The following is a 19167-nucleotide window of genomic DNA, read 5'->3' on the forward strand; positions in this document are numbered from 1 at the left end:
CTCCTCCTTCTGAGACATAAAGGTTACACGTTTCTTAAAATAGTTGTTTTTCTCAGTAACAGCCCCCTGACCCAGAGATTCAGGAAAGGGCAGGGAAGAGGGAAAAGTCCGAGTATCCACACACACACACACACACACACACACACACACACACACACACACACACACACACACACATCAGTAGCATAAATTAAACATTTGCTGAGGCCTGCAGGGAGCCGTATACTGTGGACTAGAGGCGCTCCACAGCTAAAACAACACACAGTCAAACGCATAATAAAACACAGTACATGTACAGTAACAGTACAGAACTCTCTCTCTCTCTGTCTCCCTCTCTCTCTCTCTCTCTCTCTCGCATGTACACGAGACAGTTTTGGCAGCTGTGTGCAGGTCCGGCCTTGCAGAGCGAGAGCAGCTGAAACTGGAGAAGACAAAAACAAGCAGGCTGAGACTAAAGACTGGGAAGCTGTGAGGGTGGGGGTGGGGGTGTGTGTGGGGGTGTGTGGGGGGGTGTCAGTCTGGGTCCCAGTAGGCAGCCTGAATAGGAAACTGAAAAGCATGGGTGTGGAGACACACACACACACACACACTCACACACACTCAGTTCCCCTGTCGCTGCTTCCTGTTTGTCTCCTCAGTGACAGTCTGTCTCAGCTCTCTCTGTGTTTGTGATAAAGTAACAGACTGTTCAGCAACAGAGTAACACACAGTACACTGAACAGTCCACCTCTCATTTGATGGACACGATGTACAAACTGTACAAACTGTATCTAACAAACACACACACACACACACACACACACACACACACACACTGGTCATCCATGTGTCCTTGTGTGGATAAAATAATAATGAGGACAGGTCTTTTTTTGGCTCCCAGCCAGAGCAGCAGAGCAGACGTGAATAATAAATGACTAATATAGACGTCCTCTCTTTTAACCACTCTCTCTCTCTCTCTCTCCCTGTGTGTGTGTGTGTGTGTCTCTCTCTCTCTCTCTCTCTCTCTCTCTCACGTGTGTGTGTGTGTGTCTCTCTCTCTCTCTCTCTCTCTCTCTCTCACGGCCTCCTCTCTTGTGATGCAGCACTTTCTCTGACGGATGAGATCACTCTGACCACTAGCTTTCCTCGTCTACTCCATCCTCCATCCCTCCCTCGCCTCCCGTCTACGAGTCACTGCTCATCTTTTTCTCCCAGCGGTCCCCTGTCAGCTGTCCGGCCGTTTTTTCCGCTTTATCTCTCCTCCTCCATCCATCTTTGTTCTCTCTCTCTCTAATGCATCTGTCTCTCTCTCTCTCTCTCTCTCTATCCACTGACCTTCTTCTTTCTGCTTCTCTCCACTAGTGTCTGATGCTGTCCCACTTCACAGCGGTGCTATAATCCGCTCTCCTGCCTTTCTTTCCTCTTGTTCCTCCACTAACCCTCCCCTCATATCACATCTGGGATTTATGCTAGCCTGTTATGCTGATACTGACGTTATATAAAAAATGTATTAAAAATATATTAAAAATGCTTAAAAATTACTTTTTTACTTTTCTCTTCTTTTCTTTTCTTTTCTTTTCTTCTGCAAACCTTCTTTTCTTGGTCGCACCAGAAAGTGGAAGCTGGTTTCAGTAAATGCTAACACACTAGCTAGCTGTAACACGCTGACAGTAGCCAGAAAAAATAGCATCCCAAGCTAGCTGACTTGCTACCACTTAGCTTGCCACCAGTTAGGAAGCTAGCTAACTAGGAGGGTAGTACAAAGTTGACGGTACAACACAAGCAAGAATGATATGCTCCTCTTTTTTTGGATTCTTGGCTCAAATGTCAGCTTAGCCTTTGGTCAGTGGCACAGATTTGCACGTTAAAGTTCCCCAAAGATCGACTCTACGGAAAACTCGGTACGCAATTACTTTGCCTCCATGTTGAGATCTATTAATTCTACTGGAACAAGTTAGGGAAGTCACGATTTACCCCTGTCAACGTTAACCATGATATTTAAAAAATTAAATGTTGATATTGTGATAATAATACACACATGATAATAAGGTGATATATGGGTTGTCTTTTCACTATTCATTAAGTGTAAATGTTCTTTACTTCTGAGCGGTTACAGACTCACTTTCCAATCCGCCTACACTCGTATTTGAGAATTAATTTTCCAAAAAAAGAGACGAAACACACAATAAACAAAGCTAAAGAAAGGAGGCTGATAGCATTATTAGCATAATCATTATCATTATGTTTTCTTCTGATATCGCGATAATATCATTATTGTGAATTCTTTTGGCCACGATAATTGTGAAGTCGAAGTGGCACCATCTGACCAGTTAAACCAAGCATCAGCTATAAGCATCTTAAACCTGAAAATATAAACATTGTAATCTTTGTAAAGCTTACTACTCACCGTCAGAGAAGTGAAGGTCATGCACATGCCTCCGAACCCATTCATTGCCAAAGCGAAGAAGATCAGTATGGACAGATCTGCAGGAGAAAGAGTGATCAGTGATGTGGTGACATCCTATTTGTTTAAGTGGCACCGCTGCATCATTACACCGTATACACCTCTGTGTAAATGTGCATTATGATATTGCTCACCTACAAAGGCGCCATGATTGAGAGCAGTGTGTGAGGCAGCGTGGACATAATGCATGATGCTGTTAAAGTGATGTATGTGAGATGACATGAGAGATACGTACTGTTGGGATCACTGGCTCCGTAGGCGATGAGCAGGCAGGAAAAGGCAAAGCAGGCGCTGGGAACACATGAAGTAACGAGTATGAATAAGGGGAAGACCACAGGCCGCAACTGTCCCACACACATCTTGTCAGATTTTCTGATCCAGCCTCACCTGCCCAGAAGCCTCAGCTTCCGTGGTCCATATTTGTCCATGACAATGCCCATGGGCAGAGTGATGGCCGACAGCAGGAAGGAGCCCACGGTGAAGGCCAGGTTCAGCATCTCGTCTTGGTCCTTGCAGATGGGCCAGCCGTTCATGTCCAGGTACTCCTCCTCCTCTGTGGCGTGATTCTCAGGGGAGGACGCGTTGGAGATGTTGAAGCTGGAGCTGTTGTCTGGAGGGTGAGAAAAATGAGAGAGAAGAGGGGGAAAGATTAGATTAGATTAGATCCGATCCGTCAAATGTAGATCTTAAAGCTTTATAATTATGCTGGTGGTTACGAATGACAGTGAACCATCACTCGTTCTGACTCAAATTCTGTTTTTCATTCTATTTCTGTCACTGTAAGCATGTTAGCATGCTGACGTTAGCATTTAGCTGTGCCTCACGGAGCGACTAGCATGGCTGTAGACCAGCAAAACATATGATCTATATTCAAAAACATGATGCATTTTTATACGTTAAACAACCCAATGGTATATAAACAAGTTATATCTCAGACTGCAACTTTAGAATTCACACATCGATGCATTAGTAATAATAATCCAATAATTTAATAAATATAATAATATAACATTCTGAAAGGGGCTATTCTGTATTAGTATACTTTCACATTTGACACTTTACATATACTTTACTGATAATACATTTGTATTTCTATTTCTATACAGGACTAGGTATAAACCTAGGGCATGGCTGGACCATGTATGGGTGTCAGGGCTTAGAGCTACGCCTCCTCTTACAGGCAGTCGGGCAGTCACCCAGCCGCCCCGGCTTCCTGACTAATCCGGAGCTGCAGCAAAGCAGAATTGTGCTTCCAGTTCACTGAGCTTTGCCTCCGTTAAGCCAAACAAACTGCATTTATTACATTTAGCCTTATCGTTAAGTTGGCAACACTGCGGGCTGTAAACGTTAATAGAAACTGTTTGCGCGAGGCATGTGACTGACTAGTGGTGGAAATGTGATCACTCAGTCAGTCAGTCACGGATATTTGCAATTATAGGTCCGGCGTCGCTGTTGCATTGCAGCCAAAAAATGGGATACAGGACTTTTGCTTTTAGTTAAATACTTTTAAAATGTAAAATAGTTTCACTGTTTTTTAACTTTTACAAAACAAGCATCACCATTCTGTGTGCGCTAGGAATTATGATTATGAAAAGACCGCACAACCTGTTGTTGATCTCAAATAAATACCCTCTTCGTATCATTATAACAGTATTATTATTGTTAATATTATTTCTAATGTTGTTCTTTGAGGCCTGAGCTCCTACATGTACCCCTCCCTCTCTGAGAGCCGAGTCTCTGATCGAAAAGGCAGCAGACTTATTAAAGGTCATGTAAACATACTGACGGGAAAACAACAAAATCCAGGGTAAACAGCCACCAGAAATAGTCACAAGTGACCCCCTGCATGGCGGACGGGGGAACTCTCTAACAGTTTCACTCAGTCTGCCTCACGCTGAATCACTGGTAAACACAGTCCACTGAGTTCATGTGGAGTCTATTTTTGTCTATCTGCTCCAGTAGACTGTTGCCTCCGGTGAAACTCTGCTGGTTTGAACAGACAGACAGACAGAGGACAAAGAGGGAGGGCTGAAGGAGGAAAACAACTCCTCTCACCTTGACTTGTTTTTGGTTAAACTGTCGGGAAAACAATAGAGACGGACTTAGCTGTTACCACATGTTTCATGTCTGGAGGAGGGGAGGGAGCTGTAAAGTACTTAGTCATCACAGTGTTTTCTTCATTTCAGACCTGGGGGCAAGTTGTCGGCAGCAGCCAAAGTCCCTGCTGCATCTAATAAACAACTGAAAATCTGCTTTTCCCTTTGTTGTGCGAGGTTGATTTCAGGCCTCTACTGAGCCAGCTTAAGGTGAGAGGGAGGAGGGATAAGGTGCTGACGCTGGTCTCCTGGCTGAAGGGGGAAAACTTTAGAGGAACAACAGGAAACTGATGTGTCACATTAAACGCATCCCACTGCAGGAAAACAGGCCTGAGCCCTGCGAGGATGTAAGTGAGTGAGAGTTAATGTGGCTTAGCGAACATCTGATGACTGCAGTGATGTTTTAATGTCGGGACGTGGGAGCGCTGGAGCTCCACCACATTAAAAAACAAGCAGCTGCTGAAAGGACCAGTTTGACTGAACGTGAGGATGCAGAGCTGCAACGATCTAAAAGTCATCCGCCTCTATTGTGAGGCATTTTATTCAAGTACATCCTAATTATAGAGTTAATCAATAGAGGATTCACTGATGCCAGGTCCATTGAGCAACTCTTCTGGAGCTTTCGATCGTCTAGCAAATTCTTCCTTAGCTTAGCTTCAACTATAAATCCATGATGACTGGACAAACTCCATGAGAGAATCATATGTCCAAAAGTTTTTACAGTTCTTCCTCTGAGGACCATGAATATCTGCAACAGATTTCACGATACCTAACATTTGTGGAGATATCTCACTCTGAGCCTAAAATGTAAAATTTCTGGTGGCTGGAAAAAGTCAGGATTCATCCTCTGGGGACCATGAATGTCTGCACCAAATTTAACAGCACACTATCTAATTTGTGGAGATATCTCACTCTGAGCCAAAAATGTAAACCTACCATTGGCTCGGGATGAAAAGTCAGGATTCATCCTCTGGGGACCATGAATGTCTGCACCAGATTTCATTTCGATTTCCTATCTAATATTTGTGGAGACATGTCACTCTGAGCCTAAAATGTAAAATTTTTGGTGGCTGGAAAAAGTCCAGAATTCATCCTCTGGGGACCATGAATGTCAATCCACAGTTGTAGTTGCTCAGTCTGGACCGACCGACAGAGCCAGTGACATATAACATGATTAAACATCAAAAATAAGGGCATTGATTTCAGATTCCAGAGGCCCTTTGTGATTCAGTCTTCCTGTCGATAAGTGGACGTGTGCTCTACCTCCCAGGCTGGTTATTTGAGGTTTATTGGAGCATTAAGTGCTGACTGCTGGACTAACAGAAGGTAGCAGCATCTGTCCCCCAGCGGCCCCAACTGCTGACTAATCGAATGGTCACAGCAAACCTGAGTCAACACGGGTAAAGACCTCTAACACACACACATACACACACACACACACACACACACACACACACGGGCAAACACAACCGAGGGTATACAGGCTGATTTGATCTTCTCTGAAAAGTTCTTCCTGATGAATCACAGCGGGTTCATTGTGCACCTGCTGTCCTTCATGGGGTGTTTCCCGTTCATGTCAACACTGTAAAAACTTTTTTTTTTTGTGTACGTTTCACCAAATTCCTCACGCTGCTCCGTTCCCCTATACATTCAGCTAACGTCAACCACCCTACAGTCATTTGGTTCAATGATTGATAGACTGCCAACAGCTTTGTTGCCTTGGCTTCAGAGTTACTCGCCTGTAGAAAGCACTTCTTATATCAGCATATCAACACGATGCGCCAACAGAGGAGTAATCGTTAGGAGAAATGATGTTGCCTCATCCTACAACACACAAACCTCACCTGTGTAACAGTGGCTGCATCAACAATTAATTAGCAGGCTGCTCCTTGTGATTACTGGCGTCTTATGTAAAGATAAAAGCACTATTGTGTAAAGACGATGGGTTCAAGTGATGGTTAGAAGGTCCAGCCGCCTCAAGGAAACATGAAGCACACACAGGAAGAGGAACCGTCTTAAAATATCGTGTGTTTTCCAGCTACGTCTGCGTCTTCTCTCCTTCAGTAACGATGCACACGCCATTCGTACTGACCACACACACACAAGCGTTTCCACTGACTGAGCAAACCGAGGTGAAGTCATGAGACGAACACAGAGACAAAGGGAGGTGAGACCAGCTGGGGGGGGGGGGGGGGGGGGGGGTATGTGTGACAAACAAACACGTACACACACACACTTCACACCACCAGAGAAACCACAAGCTAACCGTGGGAGAGCAGGCTGTGCTGAACTGATCAACACTATCAAGAGTTTCACTAACAACTGATCCACAGCGTAGAGGTGCAAACTGTGAGACGCTGCGTATGTGCAAATGAAACATACAGCTAATTCAAACAGGGCATGTGCAAGGTGACATATTCACGCAGTTTTAATAATCCATATTGTGACTTGACGCCTCCTCCCTCCCTCCCTCCCTCCCTACGTGACGGGTCTGTGGCAAGAGGAAAATGCCTGGTCCTTATCTGCGTCGGCTCTCATTGTCAACCCTGAGACGTGCGGCTGCAGGAGGTCACGCCACGTGAAATTCCTCGACACACTCTGGGACAACACAAAAATCACTGCCGCAACAAACCGCAGTCTCAGACCAATCTGTCCGAGGTCGAGTTGCATTCTGGGTGATGTAGGTGCCGGGTTTGTGATAAGGAAGAGGACAATTATTCTGGTTCTGCTACATTGATTTTTGAGTATTTTCACTTCTCTGCAACAAGTACTTTTCATATACAAAGAAAAACTTGAGGAAACACAGTGAATGCAGATGTTTCCATACACTGCATGGGAGGTCATGACCTTCCATTATCAAAACATCTGTTCACCAGACTTCAGGAATCTATAACAAAGAGCAGTGAAGCTGTTCTCAGGGCATGTGGTTTAACAACACTTCCTGACATCATCTGTTAGTTTCTCTTTTAAATTGCCATATACTGTAATGTACATGTTTTATTCTTATTTCCTGCCACGCTACAGGTTAATTATTCACAATTTGTCTTCCTTGTTGAGGTGATGTTAGATTGTATGTAATAGTGGGGAACAAATGACTCTCACTAACCGCATAAACTAGCTGCTTGCACTGTGCACGACCTGCATTGTTCAAGTATTAAATCTGTAAAAAGAGGAACTTTGAATTAACCACTTTATTACTAAAGGGCAGATTTCACCTTTTCACTGTGACTGTTGTAGCCTCATATTGGGTTCAGCTGAACTTCAGAGAGCATTCCTTCCACAGGATGAGGATGCGGATGGATTAGAAACACGTTACAGCCAATGACTGTGGCTCTTGTTTTAAGATAAAACATGAACTTTTATTTTAATCTGATCTCTTTTTTTTTTTTAGAATCAGACAGAAAACGGCTTGAGTTTTTCTCCACGGTGTAAAAATGTCCACAGCGGTTTTCAAACAGGGCTGGTAGGACGATGCTACGTATCTGCACATTCTTTACCCTGAGGCGAGACAAACACATCGACTTCACTGTGGGTAAATAAACACAAAAACAGAGCAGGTCGCACCTTCTTGACCTGATTACAGACTTCTCACAGCTTCGGGTAAACACCAGACCTGCTGAATTAACACCATTTAGCAGGTCAGAGAGTGGGGACCTGATAGTGATGGGTCACTGTGGAGCCGGCTGAGTCAGTATCAAGAGCTACCCAAACCTAATCCAATCAGATAAACAGACGATGAAACAACAGCGCATCCTCGGCTTTCGTTCAGGGCAGATTACAGGCAGATTACACAAACTGTTTCCACTGACACACTCACAAAATGAGGATTATCAGTGCGTACAGACTTACAGTAAGACGGCAGCGCCCTCAGACAGGGTCAGGGGACGGTGTGAGCGAATGTGTGATGAAACCGTTAAAAAGGCTTCATGTGCACAAATGAACCCCGGCGAGGTTTTCATCACAAGAGAAAACAGAGAGAGAGAGAGAGAAACACACACAGATACACGTTCAAAGAGACAGAAAACACCTGTGTGATAATCGCTGTGCAGACTGGAGGGGATGAATGTGTCTCATTCACACATCGATCCGCTCCCTGGCAGTGGACGCAGCTCAGACACCCGACTGATGAGGACGACAGTGACGATGAACTGTTGCTGTGTTTTACCTGACCTACATTTCCTGCTGTGGCAACGATCGGTTGCTGAAGGAACCAGAGTCCTCGTCTGATTTAGATTTTCCAGGCTGAAGAAATATTCTGACATAAAACAAACTAATAACGAGCGGCTGAGTGCATCCGCTGAGTGCGTCATCTCCCTGCATCACCTTTGATCACAGACAGTCGAGGACAGACTGAAATAATAATAATGATATAACTCTGTTGGTTTGTTGTGCAGGAGCACTTCATAGCTGCTTATGAAGCCTGCCACCTCCGTATCGACTCATTCTCCACAAGGAAATCCCAACAGCAGGATCAATATGACTCCTAGCTGCTCCTTTCAAAGGTCACTGTCCTCAGTAGGACGTAACACCTCAGCAATATGAAGGAGAGCTGAAGAATACGGAGCAGCTGTCCACTTCACTGCTGGGAAAAAGAAAGATTTGGTGCACTAGTTTGTGTGTCCTTCAATCTCCTGTAATTCCACCACACCCACACAGGGTGAAGTACCCCTGAGTGGTACAGTCAGTGTGTTGAAAGGCAAAGCTCAAAGACACTCAGGGCGTCGTCACGCACTGTTTCCCTATTAACATCCCATTCAGACTAGGTGTTTTTGTGAAATAGTGGGTGCAAACAGGCCCGTTAGCTCTTAGATGAGCCGTTTGCAGCTACTTTGCATGACAAACATGCTCATAGTAGCAACAGTAAGTAGTGGTGATAATATTTGTTTAGCACGTGATGAATAAGAGTGACGATAGTCATCAAGCAAAATATGTAATTTATCTTTAGTTTATCGCATTAAGTCATTCCTCTGATAAAAGTGTTATTGCATAAAATAAGTTACTGCCAATGATGCTTTGAGTTCAGTCTTGGAGGAAGTATTTAGATCCTTTCCTTAAAGAGAAACACTGATTCCAGATGTGAAAGAAAAGTTGCATAAAGTTGCATAAAGCCTTTGGTGGTAACTATAATAAATTAGTAACTATAGCAAATAAATAAAGTGAAATAGAAGTTTAAAGTAGCAAAAACTGAAATAATCCACCTTCATCTAATAGTCAATACCCATGTGAATGCTGCCTCACCTGGTCTTTTGCACAGGTACGAGTAGAAGCCCTCAGATTTGAGCATGATGAGCAGGGACCCCCAGCCGAGCAGCACGGCAGAGAAGAGCAGGTTCTCGATGACCGCCGTCACCGCCATCCACCAGCGGCGGGAGAAGGCTGTGGCCAGGGAGGGAGCCATCTCAGCTGGGTGGGAGGTAGCGGTTCAAGGGCCTGACTGGAGATAAAGGAGGCTGCCTGAGCCTGGAGGACAGGAGGGACAGAGAGGAGGTGATGATCAGGATGTTTTCAGATAATATGAGATGCTTAGGATTCATTGCTTGTGTTGATACTTTATTATACTTTATTATCCCTGTATATAATTATATTTATAAACAATACTATCACTTGAATTCACAATAAACACCCTGGAACATTTACACTTCTTTGTTCCAGCCTGATGATGATGATGATGATGATGATGGTAGTGATCCAGAGCCACAAACAAGAAAACAGCTGAGGCCTTTGAGGTGCACAAACCCCTGTCATTAATATTAAACAAGCTCCCGCCTCCTGACATCTCTGATTGGCTGGAGGATTTAACATGCCGTCTCCTATTGGCTGTCAGTGACATAGCTGTGCAGCAGCTACACGTGAGGTTGATGTAGCGTTCAGCCCCTGTGGGTGGGGGAGATTTTAGAGGGGTCTTTAATGCTAGAAAATGTGATGGATTAGATTTTACATAAAAAATTCAAACTTAGAGCCTCTGTGTTACATGTCAGACACAAATTCAACAAATTAATTATCTCCAGCTCTATAAATTTTGATTTAAATGACTAACTGTTTTAAAAAATGTCTCCCTTAATTTGGTGATAAAAAATACTTCGACTATTTGCTGGATTTGTTCTTTGTTTGCATGAAAACATCAGTGTAAATGTCTCTCTGTTTAAATTAGCGAGCGTCGAGGGCGATAAAGCCACTTTGGTAAAAAAAAAAAAAACAACACAAAAACAACAACAAATGTTGAGTTTACAAAAACACTGCGCTGCACTTGAACGCAGCGCGAGTTCCAGCCGGTTCGAACCAGCGCGGCGCGAGAATCTCGGTGTGGTTCGGTCGTCCGCTCTGATTCGCTGTTATTGTGATGTACTTACAGTTAATACTTTCAACTGCGTCTGTAATTAGGCTAATTACAGCCAATGTGAGGAAATGAAAAATATTCACACAAAAAAACAAAACAAAACAAAAACATGAACCGTTGTGTAAATATAAACGTCACCTAATTTGATTAATTCACGAATATTACAGAATAAAAGACCTATTTATTTATAACAAAGTAAATAAATAATGAGCTCTTTTATTGTGTAATGCTGAAACTGTGAAGCTTCAGATGTTACATACAAACACACAGTGTGACCTGACTTGAATCCATAATAGAAATTACATGTGTTTTTATATTGTATTCCACTGTTATGTGCTAAAAACATGTGGTGAAAATACTTAACGCCCCCCTTTTATTTTGAATGACAGTCGTGTTTTTGTAAGAACATGAACTTGATGCCCCCCCCCCCCCAGCTGTAAAGGACCAGGGCAAAACAGAGCTGCAGAAGATGATGGCATGACCAACACACAGTCCTGACATGTTTTTTTTTTTTTATAGCAGCAAACATCATCATCACCATCATCATCATCATCATCATCATCACTGAAAACAATAAGACAAAGTATATTGCGGTGAATGAGGATCGGAGCTGGAACTGGTCTGAACTGGACTGAAATCATCCGCACAATACCCCCCACCCCCACAACCCCAATCTGCATCTCCATCCCCTCCTCCCTGCACAGAGTCAAGATGAACAGAACATGACATACACCTTCCGGTTAACACTTTCAGAATAATGCAACTTGCTTTTATAAAGCGCAATATAAACCCCACCACAATGAGCAAAAAATAGGCTATGAAACTTTATAAGCAGCATATTAATAAAAGTGATAATGATCCATATTTGATCATGCATTGACACCTTCTGAGCGCGAACTAAGATCCTGAACTCCCTCACACACTTTCCACTAGTTGAGCCGATTTGTGCTGCTTTTATTTTGAAGCCCTCCGGGATCAGAGTGATTGCATTTCAGCAGCTTGACGCACATCGACGCAAGTGGCGCTCAGCTGTTCGGTATCAACAACAGTGCTGGGAGTTAGCGTCACGCTGCTGAAACAAAGACAGTTAACTAGAGAACGAGTGACAACAAAAACAGCGTCCGGATACAAAGAACAAGACTTTTATTCTGTCGCCTCCCGCTGTTTCCGCGGGATCGCGCGCGCGTTTTCATTCACAAATTAAATCCTAAACTTTCACACACAGACAACTGAACTGCCTTCATCACACCCGAGCAAAACATATAAAAGGAAACGGAAGAAGTGATCGGTCAATGAAAGAAACAGCTGTAACAAAATTCATCTAGTGTCTAGTGTATTTGATCCAGTCACCGATGATTGATCTGCAGTGAACTGATCACAGCAATGATCAGAGGATAAATGACTTATTATAATAAAAGAGTGGTGGATGTGAAGTTGATAACAGTGTAACAGGCTGATGCAGCTTCAGTTTCCTTAAACAAAGAGAAACACGGACAGGAAAAGAGTCTGAGTGCAGGACAACACTAATGCTGCTGAGATGAATTATCCCTGTATGAGGCGCGCCAACATTATGAGTCAGCCCGTCCTCCAGTGAAGTGCAGTGTGGAGCATCCTTTGGTGCGGGCAGCCTACCTGTGGTCTGTGTGTTCAGCGGAGGGGGGGGGGGGATCAAACACAGCCGCTCCGTCCCTCAGTCAGATCCGGTTCTGCAGGTCCAGGTGTCCTTCGACGACAAACGCACAGAGGAGCGGCGTTAACTCACGTGAAGGATTCCTCCGTGATTTCTTTGACTCACTGTTTCTTCTCTCATCCCTCATTGCTGCCGCTTTATAGCAGCGCAGAGCGGTGCACAAACAACCCCGCCTCCCCATTGGCCCGTGGCTGAGCTAGAGACCAGCCGCAGCCAATCAGAAAGCGCCAATATTACATGTGTGTTGTTTCTCAATACAAGAAATTTTAGTTGGGAAAACAGGTCGCCGAGGTTTGTTTGGACACAGACTGAACAGCTGATCATTGTGGGACAAAATAGCTTTTATTTTGAAACACAAAAGAATGTATTAAATATAACATTACAGAAGCTACAGTTGATTATGGAGCTATTATAATAATAAAAAGCCAATAAAATCAATAAACTTTGGCACAGGGGGAAATGAGGAATGTTTTCATTTGAAATTTACTGTCATTCATTGTAATTAACAGCGAACAGGCCTGAAATGGTTGTTAACACGAGAAAATGATGGTGCAACAAAACCATTCTCTCTGTTTAAATATTCCCAAGAGAGAAGCTCTGAATCTGGAGTAAAAGTCTCAAAATAAACCTGGGTGGATCTTTTTGTTCTGATTCGACAGTTTAGTGAAGAAACTGTTGCACAGTTGAGCCTGAATTCTGGTTTTTCTGTGTGTAACAAAGGTCTATAGGATTAACTGTATATAAACACTGCTACCACACCCATAATATACTGTATGTAGGCTATGGACTCTCCTGTCAGCGCGTGACGTGACTCACTGTTTACCTCCAACTTCATGCCTAACTTGTAATTCCTAGAAATACAGGAGGAGAGGAGGTTCTCACATGGTCCAGTGGAAAGACCATCTGAAAACAAAAACCACTGGAGTCGTCGTTCAGACCGAGGGCGACACCTGCTGGACGCGGACTGACAAACCGGACTGAGACCAGTGCACGAGCATCTGAAAATAACCACTTGAGTGAATCTACATCTGTTGATGGATTAGTGCACATGACCTCCAGGTCGAGGGCCCACGGGGGCGGGAGGCCCCGGAGCCACATTTCTCTTAAAATGGTGAAATCTGACATTCTTTGTAGTTTTCTGGAGGACGATGATTTACTTACCTCGTTGAGGGTTTTTGACTTTCTAGAAGAAACTGGATGAAGGTTTTTTTTTAACTCTCCTTTTCTTTACTTTGCTAATCTCAACAGTCAAGGACTGACTTCATTATCATGGTGTAGCATTATATCTTTTAGTTTTGTCTGAATAAAAACATAAAGAAACTGCTTTCAGCTTTATGCTCCAAGCTGCTGAAACATGCTACTACTGCAGTTGTTGGCCTTAATTATTTTATTTTATTAATGGTTTTTAAATCATATGTATCATTAATGTGTTTTTATTTTGTGTTTAATGTTGTATCTTTACGATATCCAGTTTTTGTGGTTACAACTTCCTTGATAATACCTGTGCTTTAAGAAAATATAAGCGGCATTTCAAGGTTTTTTCAAAATATTTTGTAGTGTCCTATAATATCTATAATAGGTAGTTACAGACAGTAACCTGCAATATGTTGCAGAAATGACTGAGAGCAGTGAATTTCAGGCCTCGTTGATGACGAGGGTCCTGCTCCTCTGTAGGAGGGAGGGCCTTTAATGTATCTGAGCCCTGGGCCCTTTGTCTCATTATCCATCCATGGACAGTGTCGTGTTCAGACAGACGAGGCTTTTCTGCTTTCTATTTTGATGTTAAATGAGAATAAGTTGAGTCAGTATCTCCTTGTCATTCTGATGGACTCTCATACCCCGAAGCTTTGAAACTAAATGATCTTCAGCAGATGGATCGTGGAGTTGTAGATATTCAAATATCCGTTTATCTGATAATTTAAACTCGCCCTTGTCCACTTGAAAAGGACACAAGTCTCTGGTAAACACCCACACACATCTGAACAGGAAGGAATAAACACCCAACAGCCTTTCATCAGTTTGTATTTACTTTTCAAATTTATTTTTTCAAATCTTTAGTATCTTTTAGTGTGTTGGCATAATTATACATTGGTTTGGGGCACACAGTGAGTCAGGACTGATAACAGGAGTGCATCTGTAAATCAACAGACAATAGACTTTGGATTTGGTTTGAATAAAGCTTATACACGCAGAGAGAGCGAACCTTTAGGTGCTGCTGGGAAACTTCTAGAAACAGCCAGACGACCGTCGTCAGCCAACGACTAGACTCTGTCAAGGAGGTATTTCTTTTTATTTCCACACAAACCTGTTGTATTGCTATCTGACAAGGCACGTGAACATGTTAACGAACAATACTAAAAGCTTCTTCTCCCCAAAATGTTTCACATCATCAAACCTCACTTGGCTTGAATCTCTCATTTATAACAACACAGAACACAAACTGTACAAAAACTTCTCCCTCCTGGAAAAAAAAAAACCAAACAAACAACATAACATTTATAATAATATCATATAAATCATACACAGAATCAGTATAAATCAACAGGGTCTTTGGCTAGTATAGTTTAACTGCAGTAAGCACAGTCCTGCCTCGGCATATTGCACCCGCCTCGCCACCCAGAGCCACACGGAGAAAAAGTTCTGTCATTGAGCGAGGCCTGGAAAAAAAATAAAAATAAAAAAAATCTTGGAAACATTTTGGAGCTCCTCTCAAAAGTTTCAAGAACACAACTTTTTTCACCGTCAGTCTTTGGTCTCACCTGTAGGCTTGAAATGAGTTAGGGGTCAAGGGTCAGAGATAGGTTTTAGACCGACAGATGTTGGTCAGTAGGAGGCTTTTAACTTGAACCGGAAGATGCATGAATATTTTACTGTTGTCATGTGCTTTAATTAATATTTTATAGTGTTGCATGACAATTCAGATGCTATTACGTTTTTTCTACCGTTAAAATTCTGCAAAGAGCTCTGAATGCTTATATTTTCTGGCATTAAAGGAATAGTTTGACATGTTGGGAAAATTTACTTCTGCACTTTTTAGCTAAGACTTAGATGAGAAGATCGACACCACTCCTGTGTGTTTGTGTTCAGTATAAGCTACAGCCAGAAGCTTCTTAGCTAGCGTTAGCATAAAGGCTAGCAACAGGGAAACAGCTTTTCAAAAAGTAATAAAGTCTGTTTACCAGCACCTCTAAACCTCACTAATTAATATATTTTTATTAAACATTAAAGTCTTGTTTGTTTAATGTGTACAAAAAACAAAATTGTGTTGTTTTTTTAAAGACATTTTCACAGAGCCAAGCTAGCAGTTTTTCCTCAAAGCTAAGCTAGCCATCTCCTGACTGTTAGCTTCATACTTAGCGCATAAACATGAGAGTGGTATCAAACTTCTCATGTAGCTCTCAGCAATAAAACCAATAAGTTTATTTTCCCTAAATGTAAAAGTATTTCCTTTCACAAAAGTTAAAGTTTATCTAGGCACACAGCTGTTAGCAGCTTCAATCTAAAACCACTGCTTTTGGCCGTAGCAAGCACTTTAGCTAAATCCAGATTTAATATGGCTTCAAATTGTGAGATTTAGTCCCACGCTATGGTCTCAATCCTGTCTAATAGTAAAAATGGAGAGATATATGATATAACAACAAAAGAAATAATGGCTTTTTGGTGAAATTAATTCAAGAATATTGATCAGAGACAGCCATCCCACCACTTAAGTCTCAGAGTGACAAAAGCTAAACTTCTCTAAGACAGAAAGCAGGCAGCTTGAAGATAATGGGAAGAGAGGAATCAACTACAGACGGAGAGAGAGAGAGAGAGAGTGAGAAATGCTGGGGCTTTCTCAGTATGTGGTTCTGAACAATGGAGGTCGACCGTGCAGGCGGCTGCTTAGAGGATGGCGGGTTTCTATCTACACTGAACTCGACTCATTCTTGTGTTGAGTGTCATGGTTGAGTTTTACACGTCAATGTACATACAGCTCTGGAACTAAATCAATAGGAATAAATTAGTCAAAGGAGGAAGGCACAAGCACCTGGTGTCGAGGCAAATGACCGCTGCGTTCTCTCGTCTTTCTTCTCACCTTTCTCTCGCCCTTTTCCTCGCACGCTCCCTTCACTTACTTTGTTCATTTTTTTGCTGCGTTTACAGAAGCTGATTATTTAATGCAGTGATCAGCTTTCTTCTTATTCAAACACTATACGAGTGCAGATTTTTGAATTATATTCAGTAGTATATCCAGCTATTTATTTTGACTTAAAGAGCCAGTCGTGACACCATTTGATTGAAAAGTTACTCTTCCTCGTCCCCGACCCTCTCAACAGATATCCTACATACTGTCAGCCTTGTTCTACACACCTTCGTGCTTCAATAACAAGCCATTCGCCCCAGTTAGAAAAATAAGGGTCAGCAAGACAATCAAGTCTTCTAGTCGAGCAGAGAAAGTAAACAGGGGGGGAAAAAAAGAGGCAACAAGCAACAACCCACCCTGATTTATCTTTTTCTCATTGTTGTCTCTAATTCTGACTCTTCCCTCATAATTTTGTTGGTCATGTTCCCAAATAAAGCACAATGAACACACAAGGTGCAAGAAAAATGCACCACAATATTTGTTATTCCTTGGCCTCGTATATAAAATCAGAATATTCAAACAGCAACAGTATTAATCCCAAAAATATAATATATAAACATAAATATATCAATTAGTTTTGCTGGATTTTTTTTTTGTTTGTTTTTTGTTTTTTGTTTTTTTTAATTGGAAGCACATGCCACCTGTGGAGTGACAGCTGGCATCTGATTGGCTTAGGCAGAGCGGGGGTCTGCAGTCATGTGATTGGAGGATGGGAGAGGTCAGGAGTACGTAGGTTCCTGGCGTGTGGGCGTGTGTGTTGTGTGTGTGTGTGTGTGTGTGTGTGTGTGTGTGTGTGTGTGTGTGTGGCCATCATCTTGAGTTCAGTCTGGGAGCCGTCTGGAAGAAATCCAGAGGAGAAACATGTCAGGTCAGAGGTCAGAGGTCAACAGAGCGACTTTGGACAGATGCAGGAAGTAACATCACGACAACAACGATCCAGTTTCTTCAGTCATATCTCGTTAAACACAACACTCGACGGATGAGGCTTTTTTATTAGAATTAAATATTAAGCAGATAGACTTTAACAAGCAGCTTCCACACGGACAACGAGCGAGTTAATACATTTTAATTAATTTTTTTATGAAGCCACGGGGGTGTGGAAGATTTTACAGAGCTTGACTGTAAAAATTAGATAAACATTAGAATTTGTTGAGAGGTATTAAACAAATTAAAACTTTTATCCTCTTGGGTAAAGTGAAATAAGATGTAATCCCAAAATGAAAAACTCAGCGTCTTACTATGAGCAGCAACCGCAGAGAGTGATGTCACATGTTTCTGTGCACCAATCAGGATTTAGCACTTGATTCAAAATCAGACAAAAACCTCTGCGGTTGTTGTTTATGTTGCTAGGCAACTGTCAATCGAAACAATGAGCTGGAAAACCAAAACAATGAGCTGAAACAGGTGAAAAGACTCTGTAGACCGAAGAGCCTAGTGATAACATAAATGACCTCTTTCACTTTAATCCATCAATAATATAAAATAATAATAATTGCAGCTTTAAATACTGTTGCAAAATATCCATTGGATGCTGTGATCAAACATCCTGGTGGTAAACAGCATAAATGTTTCAGTCGAAACCTTTGTGACGTGACTGATGAAGCTGAGGATGATGAAGTCCACTCACCACAGACAAGTGTCCATTCTTAGCCTTCGCCACCAGTAGTTCTGATCCGGGTGTGAAGTCTATGATCCCCTCTTTCCCCTGGCCGACTGTAAACTTTATACTGGAGGAACAACAGAGGGACAGTTAGAGCCTGTTCCTGCTTTGAACCACCGTCCACCTTCACAGAGAACAGAGCGTAGGAGTGGAGATGTATTTTTAAGGAGTGTTACAACACTGCACTTATTAGCATTATGCAACAGGCTGTGCTTCACGTCCACGGTGGTAATGTAACATCTCCAGTGTTTGTGCTGTGCCTCTCACCTGCCCTGGTTGATGTTGATGCTGTTGATTTTCTCGGCGCAGATCGCGATCTTGGTTAAAGTCTCGATCACATGGTCGCTCTGCAGAACTACGTCTCCCTGAGGGGAAACAGCGGAACAGACACACACGGTGAAAAACTCACACATTCGCGTAAAACTACGGTAAAGTTCGCGGCCGTCACGTCCTCGGCTTCACCTTCTGTTTGTTGTCGTCACTGGGCACGTGCAGAACGAACAGGCCGTCGCTGAGGGAGCTGACGGAGATCCCTGCGGGGGATAAGGACAGTTTAAGCTTCAACACAATCGACGTCCAAAAATAAAAATAAAAAACACAACCCCCTTAGAAAATGACCTCTGACCTTTCAGGGCTCCGTACTCGATGCGCTGCTTGAGTTTGGCCTCCTCTATGATAACGGCGCTGTTTCCGGTGAGCAGCAGCTGACGGGGTCGAGCTTTGTATCCTTTCCTGTCGTACTTGGTGACTGGCACTGCGTACTGCGAACAGACGGACGAGGGTCACAACACTGTCGGTGAAGAAACCCTCCACCTGTT

General features: G+C 42.8%; 2 protein-coding genes across 3 annotated transcripts in view; both read right to left on the reverse strand.

Moving 5' to 3' along the window:
• The window catches only part of LOC111671280 (large neutral amino acids transporter small subunit 4-like), a 31271-nt gene extending 18583 nt beyond the window's left edge, over positions 1-12688 (reverse strand). Inside the window, exons 1-5 of the mRNA XM_023428372.2 lie at positions 12509-12688; positions 9778-9999; positions 2831-3053; positions 2679-2734; positions 2387-2463 (exon numbers count right to left, since the gene is read on the reverse strand). Of these exons, the coding sequence (XP_023284140.1) occupies positions 2387-2463; positions 2679-2734; positions 2831-3053; positions 9778-9937 (516 nt within the window). The 5' untranslated portion in view covers positions 9938-9999; positions 12509-12688. The remainder of the gene's footprint in view (positions 1-2386; positions 2464-2678; positions 2735-2830; positions 3054-9777; positions 10000-12508) is intronic.
• A 2149-nt stretch (positions 12689-14837) lies between these two features.
• The window catches only part of LOC111671273 (unconventional myosin-Ic), a 57996-nt gene continuing 53666 nt past the window's right edge, over positions 14838-19167 (reverse strand). For both annotated transcript variants that reach the window (XM_087179850.1, XM_023428364.2), the window contains exons 28-33: positions 18975-19110; positions 18812-18882; positions 18617-18714; positions 18317-18416; positions 17483-17526; positions 14838-17439 (exon numbers count right to left, since the gene is read on the reverse strand). In XM_087179850.1, coding sequence (XP_087035976.1) covers positions 17500-17526; positions 18317-18416; positions 18617-18714; positions 18812-18882; positions 18975-19110 — 432 coding nt within the window. In that variant the 3' untranslated portion in view covers positions 14838-17439; positions 17483-17499. The remainder of the gene's footprint in view (positions 17440-17482; positions 17527-18316; positions 18417-18616; positions 18715-18811; positions 18883-18974; positions 19111-19167) is intronic.

The sequence above is a fragment of the Seriola lalandi genome, unplaced genomic scaffold, assembly GCF_002814215.2.
Source record: "Seriola lalandi dorsalis isolate HSWRI2012SDOR001 ecotype SW California unplaced genomic scaffold, Sedor1 jcf7180002054874, whole genome shotgun sequence".
Lineage (NCBI taxonomy): Eukaryota > Metazoa > Chordata > Actinopteri > Carangiformes > Carangidae > Seriola > Seriola lalandi.